The sequence below is a fragment of the Eptesicus fuscus genome, chromosome 22, assembly GCF_027574615.1.
Source record: "Eptesicus fuscus isolate TK198812 chromosome 22, DD_ASM_mEF_20220401, whole genome shotgun sequence".
Lineage (NCBI taxonomy): Eukaryota > Metazoa > Chordata > Mammalia > Chiroptera > Vespertilionidae > Eptesicus > Eptesicus fuscus.
In genome coordinates this window covers 15,341,173-15,368,221 of record NC_072494.1, presented here as the reverse complement: position 1 = coordinate 15,368,221, position 27,049 = coordinate 15,341,173, and the positions used below count along the sequence as shown (strand labels likewise).

The following is a 27,049-nucleotide window of genomic DNA, read 5'->3' as shown; positions in this document are numbered from 1 at the left end:
AAACATATTGTTGTTCTCCATGCTCATGCGTTTTTATTAATCGTTTCCAAATCGGGAAACATGGAAATATTTTTAATAAGTAGAAAGGAAACATTGCGGAGGGAGAGACGGACTCCGGAGGGTTTGCCAGATGAGCCATCTGGCTTTTAACTGAATAACCCCTCGAAGGGGCTGGCAGCGCGCCCCTCGCTGAAGAGCACGGCTGTGGGAGCAGCGGCAGCTGGCTCCCCTCTCGTGGCGTGTCCGTTTGTGAAGTGGAGGCTTAGGACAAAACATCTTCGCTAAACGAGAGAAGGGAGACACACACTTAAAAAAACAGAAAAAAAGGCTGAGCTGGTGTCTTGTTTAGACTTCGCACCAACGGCTGTGAGACATGGCGTCCAGATGTGTGACAGCCGCCAGATGTCCCGACTCTCCCACCTCTGACCAGGCACGCGTGCCACCGCCTCCGTGCGAGAAGCCGACGCCAGCCGTGCTCGCGGGAAGCGAACCCCATGTCTGCCTGGGGCGAGGTGCAGCCTGTCTTTCAGAACAGTCGTGTTTTGGTGATGGCGGTTCCCCCACCACCACCACCCCGCCACCACCCCCCGCCCTTTTAAAAGTTGCTGAGGCCTCGCACCCAGGCTGTTAGCTCTGGGGCCGGATAGAAAAGACTGGACTTAGATTGGCCTTGGGAAGCAAGACCCAGGGCTATTGCCTTGAACTGCCTAGTACAGTGGTCGGCAAACTGCGGCTCAAGAGCCACAGGCGGCTCTTTGGCCCCCTTGAGTGTGGCTCTTCCACAACATACCACGGCCTGGGCGAGTCTATTTTGAAGAAGTGGCGTTAGAATAAGTTTAAGTTTAAAAAATTTGGCTCTCAAAAGAAATTTCAATCGTTGTACTGTTGATATTTGGCTCTGTTGGCTAATGAGTTTGCCGACCACTGGCCTAGTAGAAGGAGACGTCCTTATGTTCCTAAATCCAAAGCCAACACCAAATAGAGGACGCAGCCATCGGAACGAAGTGGCGAGGAGTGGCTGTCTCTACGCCTGTCTCACCGTGGGCAGGCGGGCCACGCCTGAGTCCACCGTGGGCATGCGGGCCACGCCTGAGTCCACATGCGGTCAGTCCTGAGTCCTCAGAGCCATGTTTCTCACATTCTAAGTCGTTTATACAGGAAATTGTTTTTAATAAAAGAAAGGACTTTTTTATTTGTCTTGATTAGCCGAAACACGCAGTCGTAGCTCTGAAGTCACCATAGCCATTTACTCCTCAGCTAACTTTGAATGCCAGTGGTACTCCTTCACACGCTTCAAAAATGTCTGAAATCCTAAACTAACCTTTATTATGCCCTTAAGGAATGTCCATTTCTCCCCGGAGCCGGCCTCACCTGCCCTGGTGCACGGTGGGCACTTGATCATTAGGAGTTGGTGGGAGTCGGCGTAACGCCCAGGACTCCGGGGCAATACCCCGCCTTCGCAGGGGCACGGGTGTGACTGTGTGGCGCTGGGGGGTGACTGGAGGGTGAAGACCAAGCTGTCCACTTGGCTAGAGTCCTGCAGAAGGCCTGGCTGGATTCCGGAAAACTTCCAACAAACAACCCAGCCCGAGAACAAGTGGCCAGAGACCTCCCATCGCGGAGATTCATGGGAAAAGCGTTAGGTCGCAGCTACTGTCAAGAAGCCGAGTTCCTCTGAATAGCGAGAACTGACTCCCAGCCCGTGAGAGCTGGCAGCCACTTGGACAGAAGTTTATCTGCGAAGAGATCTTAACAGGCTTCACTGAGTTCCTGAAGCTCGCATCCCTCTCCCGGGGAGGCAGGGAAAGCAGCATCAGGCCATAGTCATTCCAGAGAGTATTTACTGAGCAGCCATTATGTGCTAAGCTCTGAGCTGGTACTTAGAACAGGTTGCAAAGAGGACTCTAATAGCCCTGGCTGGGTGGCTCCGTGGGTTGGAGCATCATTGGGTACAGCAAAAGGTGGCAGGTTTGATTCCTAGTCAGGGGGGCACGTACCCAGGTTGTGGTTCGGTCCCCAGTCAGGGTGTGTGCAGGAGGCAACCAATCGATGTTTCTCTCTCACATCCGGAGTTTCTCTCTCTCTCTCTTTCTCGCTCCCTCCCTTCCTCTCTCTAAGATCGATAAAACAAACAGCCAAAAAACCTTTGCTATCTCACTGTTGCTAAGGGTCAAGAGCTCAGGGGCATCGTGCACGGGGATCTCTAGCTCAAGGTCTCCAGGGGACGGTCGTTAAGCTGTCACACAGGGGTGTGGCCTCACCTCAGGGCTCAACGTAAAGGGTTCCTGTGTCCAAGCTCACTCACGTGGTTGTGGCTGAGGGGTACACACCCGTGTGGAAACACTGCTATCTGAAGAAAAACAAGGTCATGAAAAGCGTAAAATTAAGGATATGGGTGATCTCTGGGGGGGGAGGGGAGGGCTTTGGGTGGAGAGAACACATGAGGAGATTCAACAGGGCAGGGTTGGGTAGTGCGTGCTTCTTTTATTCTCGTGCTTCCTCGCTTCGCGTCACATGACGTGTGTTTTTGGTTTCTTTCTCTCAGGCTTGGTTTTATGTTTGTGTTACGGAAGTTACAGACATGCGTGCGCTTTAGAGTCAGTTGTCCTTCCCACTTACCCTTCTCCGGAGCTTGACTACAATCTCCTGAGAGACCTTGAGCCGGAGGTACCCATGCAGGCTGCCCCTGCGTTCCTGACCCAACGCCACGGTGAAATGGCAAATGATATTTAAGCTGCTAAGTCCTGGGGCAACTTGTTGTACAGCCATAGATAACTAATCTTTTTACCTCCTTTTGCTAATTGTTTACCTCCCTATCTCTGGATAACGGGCTTGTATTGCTACCTTTTGATGCGTGAGTTTTGGCATTACCTATTCCCACCCCTCCCGGGAAGATGAGGAGGTGGCTTCCCTTCCGCCCCTTGAACTCGTCCTGTCCCCCATTCTCCTTTTCATCATTATATTATAATTTTGGTTAAATCAGTAATCACTGTTTGCATTACTCGTTCAACACGAATTTGACTCTATTCATAGCTGAGCCTTCGTCGTCAAGGACGGTAACTTCTCTTTTTCCTGCAGAAGTTTCATTTTATTCTGGTTAATCACCATGTTTGTTCATTTGCTCACTTTTCTGTGTACTGATCCCTCGTTTAACTCCAAACGCTGGCGGTTGTCTAACTCTCTTCTCCAGATGTTTAGGCGCATCAGGCTTTCTAGCCATTCATCTTCTCGGAGAAATGTCTCCCGAGCTGCGGACTTGCTCCCGTCTGGACTGGTGGCCCTCTGTGCCTGGTGCATGGCCTTCACCCTGGGCCTCTTCCCACCGCCTGTCTCCTGTGCCCTCCACCCCGGGGCTTCCTTCTCTGGGGCTCACTCCTTTGTTTGGGTGACGCCCTCCCGCCTGTGGCTTCTGAGGAAGGGGACAGAGGAGGCAAATCTTGGAGAGCCTTGCACGTCTGAACGTGTCTTCATTCCACTCTCAGACTTAACTGATCCCTTTGGCTGGTTTGGGATTCTGGCCTCCATGGTGTAGAATTCGTGTTTGGAGATCATTTTTCTTCAGAATTTTGAAGGCTGTTCCATGGCCCTCTAGCTTCCAGTGTTGCTGTAAAAAAGTCCAAAGTCACTCAGATTTCTGATTCTTTGTATTTGACTTTTCCCTCTCTCTCTCCCTCTCCCTCTCCCTCTCCCTTTCTCTCTCCCTCTCCCTCTCCCTCTCCCTCTCCCTTTCCCTCTCCGTAGAAGCTCCATAGAATCACCTCCTCTCCCTGGTGTTCTGAAATTTCACAATAATGTGTCTTGGTGTGACTCTATTTTCATCCACTTTGCTAGGGATGGTGGGCTCTTGATCTAGAAACTTGTGTCTTTCGCTTATGGAAAATTTTTTTAAAATTATGTATTTACTTCTTTTCTTCTCCTTCATTCTCTGTCTCCTTTTCCTTCTCCTTTTTGTCCGGTTCTCTCTTTCTGACGCTATTAATATTTGAGTTGGTAGACTAATTTTCTATTTTCTCTCCTCTTTTCATTTCTGTCTCTATCTTTTGGGAGCCTTCCTCAATTTATCTTCCAGCCCTTCAGGAAGAATTTTTGGTATAGCATGCCATGCTTGTCTCACGGGTCCAATATCTTGTTTTATCTCTCTTACAATGTTAATTATAGGATTTCTCTGCGAATGATCTGTATCTGATCCAGAGTTCTGTTTCTTTGTTTAATTGCTGATTTGGCGTGTGTCTTGAATGCTAGAGACGTTACTCAGCTGTCCGGGGATTCCAGGGTCTCTGCTGATTTTTAAAAGCAGGAAACTAACAAGGGATTTGAGAAGGGGCAAAAGCAGCATGTGTGTTTAATCTGTCACCTTTATACCATCATACATTTTTTTATAATATTAAAAAGTGAAAAACCATAGTCTACACCCTAATGATAAGTGAATAAGCATAATAACCGACCCCCCCCCAAAAAAAAAAAACGACGCCTTTTCCTTCTTAGCCCCTAATGAAAAACAAGGAACTATTTTTCCCCAAAAATTCTCGATTGTAAAAAAAAAAAAATAGCATGAAATTTGTATGTGAATTTGTGACAAGTGTAAACCACTCTAAAATTGTGAATAGGTTTGGATATAATTTCTACCTCCTCCCCACTCCCACAGTATGAATCACCAGGCCTGCTCTCTCACTCATCACTTCCTGCTTGGCGAGTCACATGTGAGTCTTACATCTATGACGATGCCCCAGGTCACGGGAGTGTAGGGTGTCTGTCTGACTCGGCATCTTCTAGAGCAGCGGTCGCCAACCTTCCGGACCTCACGGACCCCCAGTGGTCTGCGGACCACGGGTTGGTGACCGCTGTTCTAGAGCCCCCTCCCGAGGACAGAGATTGGTGAAGTGTTACAATGAATGAGTGACATCCTCAAGATCTACTTCTTCTCTCCTCAGCACACAGAGTTAGCACCAGTCGGATTTTATATGGTGAACGAAAAGGAAACCCAGAAGGACTGAAAGGGAATTTAGAGAAAAATGAAGCAGTAAATCAAACATCAGCCTTAGAAAGAGACAGGTGACTTGCTGCCGTATGCTTAATTCCACTCTGGGCTCTGCTGACATTTAGTGCCCCTCCTCTGGGCTGAGCACTGTGGATTATGTTCCTTAATCCTCCCATCGGCAGATAAGGAAACCGGGCACAGAAAGGTTACGTCCCTTTGCTCACAGCCATGGAATTACTTAAGGCGGAGCTGGGGCTTGAAGGCAGGCGAGCCGAGCCCTAGACCAGCTGCTCACCTCCTCCCTACCCACCATCCCCACCTCGCCATCCTGACCCAAGACTTCTTCCAAGAAATGCGTCTGATGCACTGATGCCCGCCTCTGACTCTGCAACATGTGTTCATGTGCTGCTGGCTTGTGGCACGGAGCTACCTTTAAGTCTCCCCCCTTCTGGGCCCCCACACTCAGCTGTCACCGCGTCTGGTGGTCTCACAGGCTCCGAAGTCCACCCCTCCAGGGAAGGATGTCCCATCACACCTCAGCACAGGCCCTGCAAGCCAGGGTCGGCTACCATCCCTCCCAGCCCAGAGCATGCTGGGAGTGGCGGGGACTGTGGTGGCCTGAGGGCCTGGCAGAGCCCTGAGCTGTAGGGAAGGGGATGAGCAGGGCAGCTGCCCCTCCAAAACCACGTCAGAGCGGGATAGGGCTGGCACCTTACGTCAGGGGAAGGGCGCACTCCATCTTGGGGATCAAAGTCAGGTACCGCCCAGCCAGCGTGGCTCAGTGGTTGAGCATCGGACCTATGAACCAGGAGGTCACAGTTCGAGGCCTGGTCAGGGCACATGCTCGGGTAGTGGGCTCGATCCCCAGTGTGGGGCCTGCAGGAGGCAGCTGATCATTGATTCTCTCTCATCATCGATGCTTCTATCTCTCTCTCCCTCTCCCTTCTTCTCTGAAATCAATAAAAAATATTATATATATTTAAAAGTCTGGTATCACCTGTCTACATTGCTCCAGTGTGACCAGATGAGTAGGGGAAGGCCCCATCCCAGGGAAATGAGGCAACTGGCAGGAGCAGGGTGCCCTCAGGGTAGCCACAGAACCTCGCTGGGCAGCGAGTGAAGCAGGTAGGAGAGGGCAGGGAAGGGGTCTCACCAGTGAGCTTTGGGGGCGGGGGGGGGGGATGTCTGCTCTCCAGAGGTCCCTGGGGTTCCAGGCTTGCCTGTCCTGTGAGGGCAGCTCTGGAAAGGCTAATGCCCCGCTCTCTGGGGCTGGTGGTGACTCAAGTTAGGGCTGAACAGCCCCCCTCCACCCCATGCGCTCACGGGGAGCTGCCGGGGCCAGGCTCCGGAGGGCGAGGAAGGCTGCACCTGCACCTCCCTCCTGGCGCCGCGCTCCTGCTTCGCCCTGGCTACCCCCCCTCTGTGTCCCACCTTTTCAAACATCCCGCTCACCACCTGCAGACCGCTCTCCCCAGCAGGCTGTGCCGTTTTGTCATTCATCTGCTCGGGAGCCAAATCTCTAAGACACAATCCCAACCTCTCCTCCTGGAATTCGAGGCCTTCCAAACGCGGACCCCTGGTCTCCAAAGCCCCCTCATCGCCTGCTCCTGGCACCCCGCGTCCTCTTCTTGCTAAAACCGCCTCGCCCTTCCCCAAGGCGCTCAGCAGCTGCTCCCGCCGCTCTCATGCGGGGTGGAGCGGGGCAAAGAGCCTGCGCTTCGCTTTGCTTATTTCCTGTGTGTCCTCCGACAAGTCACCCAGAGTTTCTGTGCTCCCGGTTACTTACCCGGGAAAATACACAGGCCCTGCCGGTGTGGCTCGGTGGATGAGCATCGACCTGTGAGCCAGGAGGTCACGGTTGGAGTCCCGGTCAGGTCACATGCCCGGGTTGCAGGCTCAATCCCCAGTAGGGGGCGTGCAGGAGGCAGCTGGTCGATGGTTCTCTCTCATCACTGATGTTTCTCTCTCTCCCTCTCCCTTCCTCTCTCTGAAATCAAGAAAAACCGATTTTTTAAAAATATATTTTATTGATTTTTTTTTATAGAGAGGAAGGGAGAGGGACAGTTAGAACATCGATGAGAGAGAAACATCGATCAGCTGCCTCCTGCACACCGCCTACTGGGAATGTGCCTGCAACCAAGGTACATGCCCTTGACCTGAATCGAACCTGGGACCCTTGAGTCCGCAGGCCGACGCTCTATCCACTGAGCCAAACCGGTCAGGGCAAGAAAAACCTTTTTTTTTTTTTTTTTTAAATATTTTACCGGATGTTGTGAGAATGAGAGTGTTTATATACACAGTGCCAGTCACACGGTAGGCTGTGCTGTCTGACTCCCACTAGGACAGTAGGAGCTGAGAAATGGCGTCGGTCACTCTGTCCCTTTGGGTTCCCGACTCTCGTGCCCACCATCTTCCTTCCGACCAGCAGAGCTCTGCCTCCTCCAGGCCATCTCCAGGTGCACCTGTGCCCGCAGCCTTCCCTGCACACCCGACCGAGGGGAGAGGGAGGAAGAGCAACATTGGCCAACGACCCACCTGGCCCCAGGCCCTGCAGGGGGCGGGGAGAGCACGGGCCCCCGTAGCTAACCCTCTCTGGAGGCCTCCCTCCGCCGGACCCCGTCCCCAGCACGCCACGTGCATTGACCCGTGTACGCGCCTTGGTGACTCAGCCTGCGGGTCAGAGTTCCTAAGTGGCTTTCCGCTCTCTCCAGCCGGGTTGGTGTGGACTCCCCGACCCACCTCAACTTTCCCATCCGGTGCCCCCCCCCCCCCCCCCGGCCCCCGAGCCTGGTGGGGAGGTTTCACCGAGGAGCGATGTCCCTGCCGGATGAAATGCAGGGCCCCTGGTGTGTCGCTCAGGCGGATCCGGTTGGAGAGCATTTTGAGAAAGCCAGCCCCGCACTCAAGCCAGCCCCTGGGCTTTCCGAAGGCCTTCCGTCCGCCTGGAACCCTCCCCGGCCTGCCCGGGGGGCAGAAGCCTTAGGCTAACCCTCCTGTGTTTGGGACCAAGGTCGTTGGCCTTTCCCTCCTGTCTCCAGGCACCTCCTCTAGTCACTCACTGACCTTCCTGCAAACGTCTGCATCCCCACAGACCCTCCCCTGGGCTGAGGGCCCCGAGGCAGAGGCCGCGTCCTGTTGGTCCCTGTATTTCAGCGCTTGGCACAGAGCCTGACTACAGAGCGCCTTGGTGTTTGGGGTGGAGGGAGGGAGGGAAAGGATGGTGGACTGGGCACCGGGCGGAGGGAATGGTGTGATATGTTTCCAGTTGGAGGCCCTGGAGGGATAGCCAGCCCTCAGCAGAGAGCCCAGCACCCCGGAAAACAGCTCTTGAGAACCCACCAGGGCCCCCCTTCAGATGCCGGGAGGTGCCAGTCTTGGGGATCCATCAACCTTCAGGAAATTGCTAACTATGTTTGGTGATTTTTATTTATTTATTTATTTTACATTTTCCCTGTTCAGGAGCTTGTGCTTTCAAATTAATCACATCCACATGCATTTAGACTGTCGGTTGAAAGGGGAAAAATCTAAATTTTATTGCCTCATGATTTCACCCAAAGCTAAGTTACCAGCACCAAAGGGACGTCTCCCATCCGGTACAAACCGTGACCCAGCATCTACCTCTGGGACAAGCCCATGGGGGCTGGGGGAGCGGGAGCCGCAGGCAGGACCTGGGCGGGGAGCGTCCTGGCACCTGCAGTCGCCTAAAGAGATCTCCGTGTCGCCATCGCCGCCGCTTCCGCCCCAGCCCACAGCCTCGCCTCCTTCCCCGCGAGGACTTGCCCACAGCCCGTGCTCTCGGCCATGGCAGTTCCTTCAACTAACTCCTGTCTTCCCCTTGGCAGGTACCATGACCAGCAGGACGTAACTAGTAACTTCCTGGGTGCCATGTGGCTCATCTCCATCACATTCCTTTCCATTGGTTATGGGGACATGGTACCCCACACATACTGTGGGAAAGGCGTGTGCCTCCTCACCGGCATCATGGTGAGTACCTGCCTCCGCCCGTCCCCCCTCCCCGCCCTCCGAGCGAGGGCCCTTCTTTGCGAGCACAGAGGGGCCTTTCCGGTCGGGGTGCGGGGCGGCTGCTCGCTCACAGACCAGCGTGCATGTCTGTGCACACAGAGGCAGATGTGACTCCGCAATGGTTTCTCACGCGCGTGTTTCCTTTTCCAAGGCAGGGACAGGTCCTGGTTCCTGACAATTGATGGTCTCTTCACTGTCCCCCCTTCCGTCCACCCCCCTCCCCCAAAAACGGGCTGGGTGAAGCTGACCATGGGTCTGACCCCCCTTCTTACATTCCACCACCGGACAGCCCAGGGTGCTCCCTCCCCCACCCCCCCGCCAGTGAGCATCAAGACATGCAGCTCATTGTCCTTCCTGCCCCCAGACCTGGCCTGGCATCTGCTAAACGTAGCTGAGCTCAGGGAGGCAGGGATGGGGCGAGTGCTGAGAGGCCACACGGGGCCTGCATGGGACTGGGTGCCACGGGTGGGGAGAAGCCCTCGACTTCTCCAGACGTTGGTGTCCACCTCTGCCTGTTGGGGCGCTGGGCTCCCAGTGCCAGGTCTCTCCCAGCTCTGGCATCAGCGAGACTGTGACTCCATCCCCATCCCCCTGCAGGTGCCCAGCAGCCGGGCTGCATCCATCGCCCTGCCACCTCCACCCAACACACACCCTTGCCCATCACAGGGCCCTCGAAGCACCGCGTGTGGGAGGACCTGGAGGGGGAGTCAGACTCAGAGTCTGAATTCCCACTTTGGTCCTCACCGTGGGCTCTGGGCAGGGCACTCAGCCTGCTGGGCCTCAGCATTCCCGAGTGCAGAGCGAGGATGGAAGGCCGGCCCCACCCTGCCCGCCCCAGGGATGGCGATGCTCTAGGCCAGTGGTCGGCAAACTCATTCGTCAACAGAGCCAAACATCAACAGGACAACGATTGAAATTTCTTTTGAGAGCCCAATTTTTTAAACGTAAACTTCTTCTAACGCCACTTCTTCAAAATAGACTCGCCCAGGCCGTGGTATTTTGTGGAAGAGCCACACTCAAGGGGCTAAAGAGCCGCATGTGGCTCGCGAGCTGCAACAGGTTGCCGACCACGGCTCTAGGTGAACGTGCTTTGTCAGCATGAGGAGCTGCACACGCCATCGGGGTCCACCCGGCCTTCCCTGGCCCGGGGATGCGGCTCCTTGGCCTTGCTGAGCTTTAGGTCCAGGCCAGGCAGCCACTGTTCCTGGGCCACCTTCCTAGAATCGCAGACACAGGCTCCAGAGAAGAAAGCTCGGGTCAGCCTGGGCACCGTGGGGGTTGCGGTGGGGGGTGAGGGAGGACAGGATGCCCGTAGCTGTCCTAGGCCTCCGTGGGTGGCTGCCCAGCCCTCCCCTGGGGAGCCTTCTCTGCAGCCCCATTATCCCCCCTGGGGAGAGCCTTCCTTTCAGAGCCCCTCAGGTTCCATTCATTCTCCCAGGAGGAAAAACGGCCCACCTTCGGAAATGAAAAGGGCTTTCTTTCTGCAGTGGGAAGGGATTAACTCCTCGCCAGAGGCGGGGGCTGCCCACTCCCACCCACCGCGGCCTGGGGGCCTCCTGGGACTGATCACGTGTCAGGGCAGTGGAGCGCAGAGAGAGGCCTGGCAGTGGCCCTGTGAGCGGGAGGGCACAGGGCCACCATGTCACCACTGGGCACAGCCCTCTCCCTTTGCCACCGAAATCCAGGCCAGGTGCGCACCAGCAGGCAGTGAGCGGCAGAGGTCTAGCCCGGGGCCGGGTAAGTCCTGGCTGAGCGCGAGGCCTTGGAACGAGTCCCTGCCGTTGGTAGTAGGAGTCTGCCTGGCGCGGCGCCAGCTGTCACCAGGAAACCAGGGAGCGATCCGTTCTTCCATAAAGGACTGGAGGCCAGCGCTCCCCTGTCTCAGAGCCCCTCCTGGGCTGTGGGCTCTGTGCCTCGGCACCGGCGCTGAGCCAGGGCGCACGGAGCAGGCAGGCAGGCGGAGGGGTGGGTGGCCGGAGGTGGAGGGACCTGCTGGGAGCCTCTGTTATTTTTAAATGCCAGCCATTCTCCCTCTCGGCGAGGAGCTGCGCCCCATCCAAGAAGCAGCCCCCTCGCCGCCATATCCCTGCTTCCTCTCCTCTGGCAGGCACCTCGGGCTTCCACTCTGACAAAGCGGAGTGGCAGGCGGGCCCTGGCCCCTCGCGGCCTTCTCCTTCGAGGGTGGCCTTCAGCACCCGGTTTGCTCCAGTTCGCTCCGCAGCAGCCCCTGGAAGGGAGCGTGTGCTCCTTGCGGAGAGAGTTGTGATCAAAGTGGGAAGAACAAACCGACGAGAAGGAACTGATAGCACCTCCCACATTAAAAACACAACACAACTTCCACCTTCTCCTTCTGCATGGACCCTGATGCACAATCCTACACCTCTCTCTACACAGGAGCGGGGAGGCGTCCTCCATTCATCTCAGGGTTTTTACCCAAATTAAAGTCCGTGGCCTCACTCGGGGGGTCAGCCACTGTGTGGAGCCCCAGGGTCACTTTTCTAACAAATGTGACCTTTCTGGCGGAGTCACTCCTTTCCAGGGCTTCTGGTTGCTGAAAGTCCTCTCGCCCCCTCCCCGCTCCCCACCTCCCAGCATTGTGTGCATCTCGGGATTATTATTGCAAGTGCCTTAACGAAAGGTACGGCTTCCTGTTTGGTTACCATGGACACCATGCAGGCCAAGGCAAGGCCTGCTTGGGAAGGGAAAGGAAAGATTTGTGTGTGCGGGCTGTAAATAGTCCTAATCATTGTTTTCTCTTGGCAATCCCAGTAACGGGGTAATTATCAACCATTAAGCAGGGTGTATAATTGTCTGAGCAACTTGACGTTGTTGGCACAGCCCTCGTGTGCTTGAAAGACTTCAACTGCAAACGCAGGTTTATCGGAGTCCACCAAGAATGGTACGGTGACCGGTCCCACGCAGACCGAAAGCTCCCCGTGCTTTAGCCTCCAGACCTGGAAATCACAGCACGCCTTACAGCGAGGCCCTCGGAGGCCGGGCGGCTCTGCAGGCATCGGGGAAACCTTTGGGGCCCCCCAAGACTGCTTGGTAGGAGCCCTGTTTCAATGGAGCCGTTTTCTAACACCGGACTCGCTCTGTGGGCCTTCCACACGTTCTGGACAAATAGACGGAAGCTCCCGGGGCGTCCGCGGGGGACCCTGAGCTTCCCCCGGGGACCCTGAGCTTCCCCCCCGCCCGCCCCCAGGCTGCGTGAGGGACGCTTCTTTGAACTGCCGAGGAAAGCGGTGATGAAGCACAAGGTAGAACAAATTGAGTCATTGCGGGAGGAGGGAAGAGAGGGCTCAGCGAGACATCTGCTTAATGTCAGTTTTAGACGAGCCTCTCCCTGAAACACCTTGGTTTCAAACCAATTGATGTTATTTTAGTTGTTACATGGAATCTGTGGCAGAAATAGACTCCAACTGCACATCCTCCAGGCTTCCCTCCCCCATTTGTCACTTTCATTTATGTTTTCTTTTCTTTTCTGCTCCTTCAGTGAGGAACACCTCATCCTTTCCCCCTGGGGATACTTGTTTTTCCAGAGCCTAAGGTTTTCCAGCTGGAAAATGTGTCTTGGAAACAAGAAGAGGGAGGAGCCGTGTAGAGGAGCCCGGGTCTCTGATTTGGGTCCAACTCCGTGGATGAGTTAGGCCTGTTCACCCCCTGCCAGCCACTCTCTCTCTCTCTCTGCTCGCTCACTCCTGTGCTCCTCTCATCATGTACCCTGGGACAGTGTGATCTCATTAGAGGTGGACCCTACCTCCTCCTCCCACCCTCCCGTGGAAATAGGAGTCAGAGACGGCCCAGGGGATCCAGCTGGTGTCAACTGGGATCCGGGGCTTGGCGCATCTGAAGGCAACGGGCTGAGTCATGGATTATCTCCACAGTCTGACCCCATGGAAGTCATACCAGCAGCTGCTGGCCCTTTTCTGTCTGCCCCCGTCCATCCTCTCCTCACACGCCCCCGCTGTCCGCCCGCCATTTCTGAGATTCCACGCTGGGACAGCGTGCACTGTCACACCCCAGAATCAGCCAAGTCCTTGGCAATTTGTCTCTTAATACCAACCCACCTCGCTGCCGCATCCCACAAGGGTTCCCAGGCCGCCGCTGTGCGGACATCGGACTGCTAAGCTGTAACGGAAAAAGCTGTCAGTAAAAAGGCTCATGATCCCCAGAGGAACACAGGTGATCATTATACCACTTAGAGGTGAGCGCAACAGCAGGGAGGGGGTCCCCTAACGATTCCTTTATTTCCTCGGAAGAGCCGAAGTTGGCCATTAACTGTACTCAAGCCTTAAGCTCCTTGTTCTTCCAGCCTTTCTCAGACCCAGGGGCCCAGGATGCCTCTACTTCTTCCTTTCCTCCTTCCCTCTTCTGTCCCATGCTGGTTAGGATGGAGCACAACTTCTTCCCATCTCGGTCTCTACTCCAGCTCTCTCTCTCTCTCTCTCTCTCTCTCTCTCTCTCTCTCTCTCTCTCTCTTCATCCCCTCTCTTTCCTTCACTTCCCCTTCCCTTCCCCCTCATCTCTCTCTCTCTCTCTCTCTCTCTCTCTCTCTGTCTCTCTCTGTCTCAGACTACAATGTGGATTTCAGCTCACTGCCCACCACCTTCGGAAGGCTGCAGATGTCTGGCCCCATCTTTACAAGGCTGCTTCTTAATGGAAATGACCAAATCAGGCTTCCTTATTGGCTACTTCCTTAATTACATCCAGATGATGGATTTTCTGAAAGAAAAATAAAGCTGGGAATCGCCACTGCTCTCTATTCAAGTTAGAATTAGGGGTTAAGAGCCCGGCATCCTCCAGAGAGACATCTATAAGGGAGTCTTGACATTTTTAAACAGAAAGAAACTGGGAAGCATCATCTAGTCCACCCTCCCGCCTCCACGCAGGAATTCATCTCAATCATATACAGCGGCCGTTTCCTGGGTGAAAACACTCGTGCTTCTCATTCGAAGCCCCCGGCATTCAAGCTGCTGTACTGTGAGCTGTGTCAAGACCACGGAGCACTCCACCCTGACCCTGGGGATTCGGGAAGCGGGAGGAGAGATGGCTTTGATGAAATTCCCTAAGTGGCACGGTGAGCAGGGCAACGCCTTCAGGCTGGTTCTGCCCCCAGCTCTCAGGGGTGACTTAAGTCGAGTTTTGCCTGGACCCAGGGAGAGGAGGGAGGATGGAGCCTGGGAGAGCCCTCTCCATCTGATGTTCCATCTTTACCACCATGATGCTAGTATACCCCTCGTTTGGGGCCTTCAGCCCAAAGTACCTTTGGAACTCCATCTAAAGGAGAGTGGTTATACTTGATCTGGTTGAGCGGAACGGAGCACATCTATGCCCTCTAGGACAGCTGCTTTTAAGCTTTTTTTTTTTTTCTTTTTTTCTTTTTTGCGTTTGGAGGCCTGGCTAACTTGATTACAGCTACAGACCAGACTGTCCAACTGCCCATACGTATCCTTTGAAAAATGGGCACCGAGTCTCTCCTAAGTTACAGATGCCAAGGAAACACGGCCGTCCCTGAACAAGAGAGGAAATTGAGGTCAGAGAAGAAAGGCTCCGTGTGTTGTGCTATAAATGGGTGGCCACTGGGTGGCTGACCAAATGACCAGATGTACCGAGAAACAAGAGATTGTTTTCATGGGAACCTGGTGCAAAGCTACGGGGAGGCCTTGCCAACCTCAGCCATGCCAAAAACTTACCCTGGCCTTTGCCAACCTGTAGAAAAGGGAAGAGAGACGGCAATGGAGACAGTAGGCACGGATCTACCCGTACCCATTCCTCCCGACTCGGGCACAGACCATGTGCCTTGGAGAACATTCTTCACCATTTCTCACACAGTCTGTAGTTAGACCAATGAGCCAGAACTGTCATTGATTGAGTCCTTCAATCCTTGAACCTCAGCTGCTAAGCTGGGCTCTGTGGCAACTCTATTGCTGCAGCCGAGGATTAGACTGTTGGCTTTGCTGAGCGTGTCATCCATCTCCTTCCATGCGTGGAGGTCAGGCCGGGCCGGGCCGGTGTGCAGGAAGAGGGTGGTGGCTGCAAGGGAGGAGTGAGCTCAGACAGGCAAGCATGTGCCCAGAGGGTTAGGAGCGAGCATGAGTCCTGGGGAACCTGCTTCTTTTACTCTCCCTTCCCTCTACCCCTGCCATGGACCTACCTGGGCAGAATAGGAAAGCTGCTCTGGGAAATACTGAGCCCCCCCCCCCCCCCCCCCCCGTGAGTTCCCTTAAAAGCCTGGCTGGAGGCAAGAGGCATCTTTAAAAACCTCCTCGTGACGGTGGATTCACGAGCCGCCTGGGGAAAGCAAGAAAGAATCACTTACTTGTGCTGAGTAAGAGCCTAGACCCGTGGTCGGCAAACTGCGGCTCTTTGGCCCCTTGAGTGTGGCTCTTCCACAAAACACCACGGCCTGGGCGAGTCTATTTTGAAGAAGCGGCGTTAGAAGGAAGTTTAAGTTTAAAAAATCTGGCTCTCAAAAGAAATGTCAATCGTTGTCCTGTTGATATTTGGCTCTGTGGACGAATGAGTTTGCCGACCACTGGCCTAGACCTTCAGGTAAAAAGCCCCACCTGAGGAGCAAGCAGCATGGAGGGAACAGACTGCGGCCAACCGGTGTTCCCCTGGGAGGCGATCTAGGGGGGATGTGTTCCCTCTCCCTTAGATTATTTTCAGGAAAGCACGCTTTGCCAGCAGCAGCCATGCTCCAGCGTGGGTGTGGCCTCTCCCCGGGGCCCCCTGGTCTGGAAGTGGCAGCCGGATTGGGACACGCAGGAGGGAGAGGGGCCTGCGTGCGCCAGCCCCGCCGCGTTCCCGGCACAGCCCGGCGGTGGCCGGGTGATCGGACGTTAGGTTCCCCAAGAGCTTCAGCCCCAGAGGGAGTCCCGCTCCGTTAGGAACTGGCAGTTTTCTGAGGACTCCGTCTCGGAGCTGCTCGCGGTGCAGGAAGCGGGGCGGGCAGGCTGGGCGGCTTTGGCCGGCCACAGAGCTCAGGTCCCCGCTCCGCTCCCGGACCCCACAGCGGTGTCGGGGGCACGCTGCGTCTCCCGCCTGAGCCTTGCCTCGTAACGATGTGCTCTCTCCCCGGCCCTCTTGCTGTCCCCCCACAGGGTGCGGGCTGCACCGCCCTGGTGGTGGCCGTGGTGGCCCGGAAGCTGGAGCTCACCAAAGCAGAGAAGCACGTGCACAACTTCATGATGGACACTCAGCTCACCAAACGGGTAAAGCAGCGCTGTTCGCGCCTCCCTGGGGGGACGCGGGGCCCACGCGGAAGCCGATCCGGGAAGGCAGTCGTCACGTGGCGTAGACGGGGGTGACTCCTTGCAGTGGAGGCCGGAGGGAGCCCCAGGCCCCTGCGAACAGCCTCCACCAAACGGGCCAACGCTCAGCACTCCGGGTCCCGGCGTCTGTTCCACGGCTGCGCGTGGTTCAGGCAACCAAACCGCTTCCCGGGAGTTACATGCAAAGCACGCAGTGGTGCCACCCGCTCCCTTGCCTCGTGGTAATTGAATAAATCACCCAGCGTGAGGCAACGGTTTTGTTTATGCTCAAATATTTTCAGGAGCCTCATTAGGAAGGGCAGCCGAGAGTCTTAAACACGGAATTGGAACTGTATCTACATCCAGTCCTTTTTTAAAATGTCACTAAAGATGATCACGGCTGTGGCGCTCCCATTCCCGAACACCGTCAGTGTCCGGCTCTCCCCTTGAGGGTTGTCCGGCTGACGTTTCTCACCTGTGCCCTGTGCGGGCGGCTTAGAAGGATGAACGCTGGGAACGTGCGGGAAGCGGGAGCGCACCGAGGCTGACGCCCCGCTGCCTCGTCAGGAAAGAAAAGGCCCGTTTAGAAGAGACAGAAGCAGGCAGGCGGGAGCCGTTCGTGTCGTGACAGCGCTGACGGAGCATTCCGTAGCGCTGCCGGCAGAACGAGGAGTCCCCGCACCAGCTCCTCTTCCTGAGACGAGCGAGAAGCCAGACCCTTTGTGCGGCCGTGGCCGCCATAGCAAGTGCTTCTCATTTGGGACCGAAGTGGGTTAGAAGGCCCAACCGAATTTTGATTTTTTTTTTTAAATAAATTTTATTAGTTTCAGAAAGGAAGGAAGAGGGAGAGGGAGGTAGAAACATCAATGATGAGAGAGAAGCTTTGCTCGGCTGCCTCCCGCACGCCTCACGCTGGGGATCAAGCCTGCAACCCGGGCATGGGCCCTGACCGGGAATCGAACTGTGACCTCCTGGTTCGTAGGTTGACCCTCAACCACTGAGCCACTGCCGGCCAGGCTGATTTGGGTTTTTGAAAGCTAGAGAAAAACGTCAGTGACCAATGTCGCGGCACAGTGAAGACGTGTTAGAAATAGAGACAAAGGCGGGAGGGGAGAACAGAGAGAGAGGAGGATGGCCGAGGATGAGCAAGCTCCCGGGGAAGGCAGGGGAGGGTGGGCTGTTGCCAAGGCCTCTCCAGTTTCTCGGCAGAATTATTTATGGTGCATGATGGTTTGGTCTTTGATTACATGTATCGGATTCTCTAAGAGCCTCCACAGATGTTAAAAGGAACGGGTACAGGCAAATAGTCTTATGTTGGTGACATACAGAGGGCTGTACAGCAGGTCCTTGGATAATGATGCTTTGTTATAAGGTTGCTGTAATGTCATAGGGACTTAATTCTTGTTTGTGCTAAGGTAACATTGATTTTGGTGTTGTTGTTTTTTTAATATATTTTATTGGTTTCAGAGAGGAAGGGAGGGGGAGAAAGAGAGAGAAGCATCAATGATGAGAGAGAATCATTGATTGGCTACCTCCTGCACGCCCCCTGCTGGGGATGGAGCCCACAACCCAGGCATGTGCCCCTGACCAGGAATCAAACCGTGACCTCCTGGTTCCTAGGTCGATGCTCAACCGCTGAGCCACGCCGGCCAAGCACATGGATTTTGTTACACGTCATGTTGTCGCATTTCTAAGAACCTGTCGACAATGTTAAGTGAGGGTTTCCTGTATGTGGCACATGGTGGGCCTGAGCGGTCCACTGTACAAAAGGAAACGTAACTCATGACATCGAGATGGCAGGATGGTACCCAAGGGGAGGCCATCCGGGTCTCCCCCGCAGCCCTGGGACCCGGCTGCTCTCGTTCAGCCCCGTGACAGTAACACAAGCAGAAGCCATGCCTGGCACTGAGCAAATCACAAAGGAGATCGGGACACCTCTACTCAAATATATTGCATCTATTTCCCCGAAACAATTTAGTGCAGGAGCCACTGCCAAGGAGCTTTGCCTCTAAAACCTCCTCAGAAGCTGAGGCAGGCTCTCCGCTCTGGTTTGCTTTTGGAAGCCAAGGGTAGACTCTGTACTTCATGTTATCCCTCTGGCCTCCGTTTTTCACTCCGTATATCAGACTCTAGAGGAAAATAAAGCCGAGGAAAGCCAGCTCCCTCCCATGACGGGAAAATAAACAATTCTTCTGCAGCCCAATTGCAAAGGAGATGAGATTAGGGTGGCTAATTTCAACCTTTCAGAAACAATTCTCTGCCATCCTCCTCAGAGTCAGCCCCCTTTCCCCTTGAAAGGTAGGCCTGAGAATCAAACCAACAAATATTTATTGCTCGTTCATGAGCGCAAGGCACCGTTTTAATCGAATAACGTCTCGCTTCTCTGAAAACGCTTAATCTGTTGAGATGTCCCTTTCATGTCCAGTATCTTCTTCCCCAGGGAACCAAGCCACACAAAAGCAATGGTCTGACAGAGAGCTATTTGCAAAGCTGGAGGGACTGGGACTCCCAAAGGCTCTGTGACGACCTTGAGTGAGGAGACTGGCTGCACGCCTGGCCTGCTCCGAGAAGCCCACCTTCCTCTCCCTGGGGGGTCACCTCGTCTGTCCTCTGTCCCCTCCAAATGGCCCAGCGTGTCCAGCCGGAGTGGCTCATGGGTCAAAGCGATGCTAGGCTCCGTCTGTTCATAAGATCTCAGAGAAGCATCCGGTTGTGGGAGGAACCAGCTGTGACTCTGAGGAGTGGACAGTTCAGTTTCACAGTTAAAAGCCACCTCTTACAAGTGCATGCAACCTTCATTCCTCAAACACCTAAACAAAACAAAACAAAAAAAAAAAAAGGACTGTAACCTATTAATCATAAAAATACTCAGCTTGTCCCAGGGTTTGATCATCCTGTCTTTGCCATTAGCGTCCCACGATTTTTGTGTTTGTTGGTGGGGAGGAAGAACTCCGTTTCTGGTTCTCCCGAATCCCACGGCTCTTCTTCTTCCACTTGTATAACCTGTCGCCCTGATGCAGCATCCTGTCTGTCTTTATGCCCTCAGGTCTTCTCACACGGACTTGGCAGGTTACTGCCATGGCTATTCTGTAATTAGACAGTATTGCCAACCGCTAGGCCATTAGATACCATGCGTGTCAATGACACACAGCCCCCATCTCTCTGTTATGTAACTAAACACCTCCATCACAGGTCACCTGCTGGCCGCCACACTTCGGGTTCTGGGGGGGACGGTCCCTGCCCTCATCCTTACTGCCCGCCCTCACAGAGCACCTCTCCTTGCTAACGGCAAGGTACGCTGCCCAGGGACACACACTTGGCTCACGAGGCACCATGGACAGGAGCCGTTCTGTTTGCCACACCTTCTCTTCACGGCTCCGGCGTGTGCCCCTGGCTGAGGATTGTGTCCCTTTATCCTTGCCACAAGGGGTTCTTGCTCCCAATACTCCATCCAAGTACCTTTCCCCCGTGAAACCATACCCACCTCTTCCCTATTTAGTTCCTTCTGCTGACTTCCGGGGTCAGCTAATGACGTCACTGTTCCCCATGCCTGAAAACCTAGTACCATCTGGACCCACAGGGCTGCCAGCCGTTTCCGAGCCTGATTTGACCTTGCCATGGCCACGGCTGTTCATGCCCGCCGGCCTCTCCGGGCCCTCTGCCCCGCCACACCTAACGCCACCATCGCCTCGGTCCGGCACCATCACCGCTCTAACCCAGTCACCCTCTACGTTGCCTCCCCGTGGATCTCCTCAGACTCTACGGCTTAGCTCTGCTCAGACACCTCTAGTAATCCCTGCAGACCTACCGAACAGGGCGAAAGAAAACTTTTAATTATGAGCATAGGTCAAAGTGTTATCACAAGCCTGCTGGGAAAAGCAGAATTTATTTCTTTTTTCCTGATTCAAAGGTTTACTCATGGTCAGGTCTTTTGTAGGAAAAGACAAGTCGTCATTGTCGTACCGGGTGCAGAGAGTCTGGTTCAGGGACTAGATTCGTGGCTGACAACTGGTTGTTCCCAAGAGTGGATTCCCATAACAGGTCTTAATCTCTTTAAAATCTATCCGAGAACCGATGGAGCAGTTGTCAGGAATGCTGATTCTCCTCAGAAGGGGGCTGTACGTTCTCTTACCCACAAGGGGTCTGCCCCCGACAAGGGTGGGACAGTAGTCATAGAAACAGCTTCTGAGCTGGGAGCGTCCTTAGGAACCTGCCTCCCCGGCCCAGTGAGGGCAAGGGTGGCCCGGCCGTCACAGCTAGCCGGGTCCCAGCCGGGGCTGCAGTTTGTCCTCAGGCCTGTGGGCAGCTCTCCAGCCATCACCCGGTGGATTTTCCAGAACAGTCAGCTCCTTGGGACTCAGCACGGTGGTCAGGGTTCCGGGCCTGCTGGCGAGAAAAGCCGGTTTACCTCCAAACTCACTGAGCGTCGCATGAATAGCATTAGAGAAACAGCCGCCACTCGTTACCATGCGGCTGTGGGAGCTTCAGACTCCAGCTTTGAACCACAGAAATACATCTCTTCTCGCTCCTGCCCCAATTTCCTGCCCGCCATGGGGGGGGGGAGCCCCAGTTCAGGCCCGCTTCCAGGTGAGATGGACAGGGAGGCCTGAGAAGGGATGGGGAAGGACGGAGAGAGGGAAGAGGAGGGAGATGAAAGAGATGGCAGCTGCAGGAAGTCAGTGTGGCTGAGGGGGAAGGGGGAGGGGTTCGCAGAGGGGGAAGAGGGGCGGGCCTTGCTCCCCAGCCATGTGTCCAATGGAGCTGGCTTTTTTAGGTTCTCAGATTGTGAGGTTCATCAGCCCTCAGTTCATCGAAATGTGACTTGAGTACTTCTTAAAGTTAAGCCTGACCTTCCCACCTCCCTTCCTCTTCTCTGGCATCCCCGTGAACACCAACTCCCCCCTCCCTCCCCCCCCCCCACCCCCCCCTACAGGATTCCTGGCAGCATAGCGGGCATGCTAAAGATGTCCCCCAGGGGAGCGCCCAGGTCTGCCTGTGGCTGCTGGAGGCGTGGGGAGTCCAACAAGGTGCCTCCCTCATCCCTGTCTCGTGTTCCTTCTGCAACCTACAGTCCGCCTGTAACACCGAGTGGCAGGTGACCCTGGCAGAGGGGTGGCCAGAGCCAGCCATGGACTTGGACGATATGGCCAAGGGCTCGAGGGCAGAGTTCTGTGTTCTGTTTAATGTTCTCTCTTGTTAGGAGGGAGTGGAGGGAAAGCAGCTGACCTTTCCTTGCAGGGAAGGGGGTACTCAGGAAGCTACATTGGAGAGCGCTCTGGCCAGGCTCTGTGCTACGCGTTTGGAGTGTCCTCTCATCTAATCAACACGACAACCCCATTTTGCAGATCTGTCGCACTTGCATCCTCTCTAGACAGCTCCCTGCTGTATTGTTCTCTGCTATTCCATTACAAACTGCATGCTGTCTCCACCAGATGACACACTCCACGAGGGCTTTTGCATGTTACGGGGCTGTGCGTCTTGGTAGTCTCACTTCCTAGGACAGTGTCTTGGCAAAGGGTTTTTGAAGGAAGGAATGAGAAAACGGAGTCTCAGAGAGACTCAGTAACAGGTCCAAGGAGGAGATCATGATTGCACCCACTTGTGAGGCTTTCCTGAGAGCGAATGAAACACCGCAGACACGAAGTGTTCCGCACGGAGCCCGGCACACAGGACGCGCTCGGGAAGTGTTGCTGTCACTGTTCCTTGCAAGATCTCCTTTGGATGATTTCCCTGCTCAATCCCATTAGTCTTAAAGCTCTTCCTAAAGCGTGTAGGTCCCTGAGCCCATCTGGCATTCATCGGAATGAAAGCATACATTTTTTTTGGGTGGAGAACCTATGGAGAGAAAACCATCAGCTCGTAGGCTTATGGATTGGGGGAACAGAACAGCCCCCACACAAAGGCCCTCTTCCAACCATTCCTGACCCCATCTGACCGTGGCCGACCTTGCTCAGGTTCTCCCAGTGCCCTGACCCATCCCACCCCCAGGAGCACCTTCTGGCCCTGGTGCCCCCATCTACCAGGAGAGCTCAGAGAGCTCAGAAGGCACCCCAAAGCCCCACCAGGGGCTCAGCGAACCTCAAGAAAGGCACACGCCCTCAGCTGCTCCCCATCCTAACGATACTCACCTGCCAGGTGAATTGAAGGGAGACCCTGGTCACAGCAGCAGTTACTGTCAACCTGGGGACGCACAGAGCAGTTAAAAGCCTATTTCTTTTTCTCTTGCAGATATTGATCTACTTAGCTCTGTGCCAGGCTGGTTGCTGGCAATTCATTTCAGAGCCAGCACCAAAGCTTGCGTTAGCATCAGTTTCCCGAGTACACAGGGGCCTCCTGTTCAGACCCATAAAGATGGTGCACTTGCTTCTCTCCGCCGCCCGGGGCTGCGCTGTGACTCCAGTCCCTCACATTTGGGCTGAAGTTAAGTGTAGGACACGGACTCCCTGTTCTGTCATCTTGCGAAGTGGAGGCCAAGATGATTAAAAAATCTTCTAATGTCCTTTCCAATTCCTTGGTCCTGGAAAACAGGAAATAATCTTGTTTGTGTAGAGATAAAAGCTAGTCAGGTCTTTCTTCAGACCACATGAAAACCTTCTGCTCCTCTTGGGCCTGGCTCTTGTTTTGACTTTGCCATTTGCTAGCTGTGGGATTCTGGCCCTCAAAGCCTATCTCTGAAGCCGTTTCCTTTCATTTTTTTTTTTTTTTTTGAAATATGTTTTATTGAGTTTTTTTAGAGAGAGAGAGGGGAAGGGAGAGGGGGATAGACACATTAACGCTGAGAGAGAATCATTGATCAGCTGCCTCCTGCACACCCCGTACTGGGGCTCGAACCCTTAACCCAGGCGTGTGCCCTGACCAGGCATCGAACTGGTGACCTCTTGGTTCCTGAGTCAACAACACTCAACCGCTGAGCCACACCCACTGGGCCGAAGCGGTTTCCTTTTAAATAGGGGTTTGGGCTAGATGACAAGAACTGATATCAGTTTGTGTATGTAACACAAATCCATTTTGACTCAGTTTGCCGTTTAGAGCTTCATGGTCTCGGTCTGTGTCTCCGTTTCCTCATCTGTAAAATGGGGATAACATTAGTACCTGCCTGATGGGGTGGTTGTGAGGATTAACTGGGTTCACGCACATGAGGTACTCAGACCTGTGCCTGGTGCCGTATAGCCTCCGGCCATCAGCACCACCATCGTGGCCTCCTCCCGGCCTCCTATCAACCTTAAAGAAAGGACTTCTTTTTCCCCTCTTACAGGTATTTAAGCATTTACTCCTCACCTGCTGACTAACTGCTGGAACCAGAGTCCACCTGCAGGCTTTTCAAATGTACCTGATCGTTCCACATGGACACGGAGACCATTGTTAGAGGCCCATGGCACCTTTCTTCCTTAACTCCATGGGAGGAGGAGACTTGGTGCTAAGACTCTGCTGGTTTCCTCAATGCCACGGCAGGGTTTTCCTGGGAGGCTCAGCACCCAGGGGAACTGAGGCGATCACGTGTCAATGGCCTCTTCCTACAGAAGACTGCTCTATGCAGAGAGAAGGGGTTCCCTTCTCTGCGGCCTGGACAGAGACCACCCCTCTTCCACGCCCCCCCGCCCCTCACCTGGACACTCACTTTCCAGCTTATACTCACCACGACCTGCTTCCTTCCGAGCAAGAACTTACCAAAGTTGGGCAATTAAGTCATTAAAACTGTTGTCATAGTGGATTTTTACTGAACGAAAGAAAGCCATGTTTATGTCACTGAGACATTTCTGAGAAGACGTAGCTGTTCTTTTAAGAACATCACTTCTGCGCCAATGAAAAATGTAATCCAGCCTTAGTAATAAATTTTTAAAACACATACACACAAAACTTTTCAGCCTGCAAAACAATGTTCCCTGGGCCTTCCCCCATGGCCCAGCATTTTAACAACGTCCCATCTGTTGATGTCAGTCTGCAGAAGCGAGCCTGGACTCGCCAGTTTCATTAAAACCCTTTCTGGCTAGTAACCTGATTGCTCCTGGGCTGGCCGGCTCGTCCCGGGCCCCGGGCCCCGGGCCTGTGCCAGTGTGCGGGGCTGTCAGAAATGGGAATGGTGAACCAGAAATCTGTCGAGCTGGTGCTTCCTAAGAGATGTTTCCTCTTGCTCTTGTTACTGATGGCTGAGGGTGTCTGTGTTTGCACTAAAACTTCGTCCCCAGCCATCTGGGTGCCATCGATATGTCTCAGCCCAGTCTCGGGCCGGGTGACATCAGCGGTTTCCACGTCAGTCGATGACAGCGTCGTATGTTGAAACGTGTGATCGCAGTGCCCAGGGAAGGAGCCAGGGTAGGGAAAGAGGCAGCTCTGTTTTCACGCCTGAATGTCCTCACCAATGTTCAGATGCGGCTTTCAACTCGTTCCGTTTCGTGCCAATTACGGGCCCATGTAAAATTGCGGTGTAAATGTTTCTGGCCGTCTGGGGAGAGGAGGCAATGGGTTTGCTGACACCTATGGCTCCATTTGGTGGGGGAGACTTTTCCTCAAAGGCCCTTAAAAATCTCCAGCTGATAGGAACTCTGTTTACGCTCCGAATGCGAGCAATGCACCATGGGAGTCTCATGTACTGGAACTCCGCGTGCGAGAGCAGCAACGGTATATGTTTATCTGCTCAAAAGGTGCCCCGGGCCCCCGGGTCTTGTTAACACAGCTTGTCTGAATATAGCACCAGCACCAACAGTCGGAGGCAGCCCCGAAATAATTAAGAAAGAGCAAGAAACACCGCCCAACTCCAGGCTCCCGTGTACTGCATCCAGCACAGGATTAGTAAGAGATGAATGTTCATCACCCACCCTAAGAGGTCATGATTTGATTAAGGAATTAGATCATGGCGGAGTCGTTTCCTTATAGGATAGACTACGTCAGCACACAGGAAAACGTTGTGCGAAATTAGGAAAATGAGCAGCCTGCTTTGTTTCCTTTCCCTTAGATCAAGAATGCGGCGGCCAATGTCCTCCGGGAAACGTGGCTCATCTACAAACACACGAAGCTGCTAAAGAAGATTGACCACGCCAAAGTCCGGAAGCACCAGAGGAAGTTCCTCCAGGCTATCCACCAGTGAGTGTGCGGGGAGGCTGGGCCATCGGGCGGGACGGCCAAATTAGGAGGGGTGGGGCCCCCCCCAGCTCGGTCAGTCCCTCCTTGTACGCTCAGAGGATAGGAGAGATCCACTCTGTCCCACTCCGTGAGCCCTGGGGGCGATCAAGGGGACCCAGGCCAGTCTGTTTATTCCTTTGGTGCACCTGCCACTGCCAGACATTGGGCAGGCTGCCATGGAAGGTGGAAATTAGAGTTAGAGGCTCGAAGGGTTCTCACGGTTCACACACACACACACACACACACACACACATACACACACATACACACATACACACACATACACACATACATTGCAACTCGAAGCAGAACAAATGGTGGTCAGTGCTTCCTATAAGAGACATGTGTTTTTATTTTTATTTTTTTTTAATATATTTTTATTGATGTTTTACAGAGAGGAAGGGAGAGGGATAGAGAGCTAGAAACATCGATGAGAGAGAAACATCGATCAGCTGCCTCCTGCACACCCCCCACTGGGGATGTGCCCGCAACCAAGGCACATGCCCTTGACCGGAATCAAACCTGGGACCCCTGAGTCCGCAGGCCGGCGCTCTATCCACTGAGCCAAACCGGTTTCGGCAAGATACATGTGTTTTTAAAGCATGGTGATAAAATAGAGGGTGAAAACAGTTATTCTGACCTAGAAGCTCTGGGGAAACCCTGAAAGGCCGAGAGTAGGGCGTTCAAGGTGGAAGGCATAGCCTAGACCAGGGGTGGGGGACATCCGGCCCTCGGGCCGCATAAGGCAGCGAAATCACTTGGTCTGGCCCTGCCAAGGCACGAGGGGTGAGTTGGTTAAATGTTTAACCAAACAGAGCAGGCTAATTTTAAGTGGATCATTTTGTATGGCCCAAGAACGATGTTATAAATATCCAAATGGCCCTTGGCAGAAATAACGGTTCTCCACCGCTGGGTAGACAAAGGCACAGATGCCAGAAAATGATCTGGGCGTAGTGAGAAGCCAACGTGACGAAAGGCAAGCATGCATGGAGACAAGAATCTGCTTTCTGGGGACCTGACAAGCCCTTGATTCTGGCCAGTTGTCACCCACGTGCGAGGTTCCCATGCTGGGTTCCAAAGCCAGATGAGCCGGTGGGGAAGGGGGACCTGCGTGGGGGGCTCAACCTGCACGTGCACTTGAAGACCGCGGCCGTTCCAACTCTTTTCCGCAGACTGCGGAGTGTCAAGATGGAGCAGAGGAAGCTGAGCGACCAAGCCAACACCCTGGTGGACCTTTCCAAGGTGAGTGGCAAAACCTGGAGCCGTCCTAAAGCGTCCTCGGACGCTGGCGTTTGGACTTCTCCGGCGTGGCCGACGTCCGCACTGCAGAGTGCAGGGCAAGGGGGGCAAAGGGCAGCGCCTCCTCCGGTGAGAAACCGTCTGGGTTCAAGCCCTTCACGTCTGCAGTCCAGTCGCGCGTCTTGATGCCTTTTAAACCCTGGCATTTGTTTCTTAAGTGCCGTCTCTCAGGTTTGTCTTGGCTTGGAATCGATTAGCCGACCTCTCCATCTCTGCAGTGCGTTGCTTTATCAGCTGTACGCTGAGGGCTCCTAAGATGAGCTCGAGTGTGCACAGGGCCCAGCACACCCATGAGAACCGACGGGTGGTGATGGCCACGATGCTGCCGAGGCCCCCTGGGAAAATCCTTCCGGTGTGCTGGTATCGTTGGACA

General features: G+C 54.3%; 1 protein-coding gene and 1 long non-coding RNA gene across 3 annotated transcripts in view; one reads left to right on the top strand and one right to left on the bottom strand.

Annotated features, from left to right (window-relative positions):
* KCNN3 (potassium calcium-activated channel subfamily N member 3) overlaps positions 1-27,049 on the top strand; it is a 138,076-nt gene that overhangs the window by 107,132 nt on the left and 3,895 nt on the right. The window contains exons 5-9 of one of the 2 annotated variants that reach the window (XM_054712075.1): positions 4,646-4,689; positions 8,821-8,962; positions 16,108-16,218; positions 25,211-25,338; positions 26,550-26,619. In XM_054712075.1, the coding sequence (XP_054568050.1) occupies positions 4,646-4,689; positions 8,821-8,962; positions 16,108-16,218; positions 25,211-25,338; positions 26,550-26,619 (495 nt within the window). The remainder of the gene's footprint in view (positions 1-4,645; positions 4,690-8,820; positions 8,963-16,107; positions 16,219-25,210; positions 25,339-26,549; positions 26,620-27,049) is intronic. The other variant, XM_008155743.3, reaches the window with a different exon arrangement.
* LOC114227818 (uncharacterized) lies at positions 18,569-20,366 on the bottom strand. Its single transcript, XR_003613915.2, has 2 exons — positions 20,221-20,366; positions 18,569-19,067 (listed from the first exon to the last, which is right to left on the bottom strand). It is a non-coding gene; the product is annotated as an uncharacterized LOC114227818 (long non-coding RNA).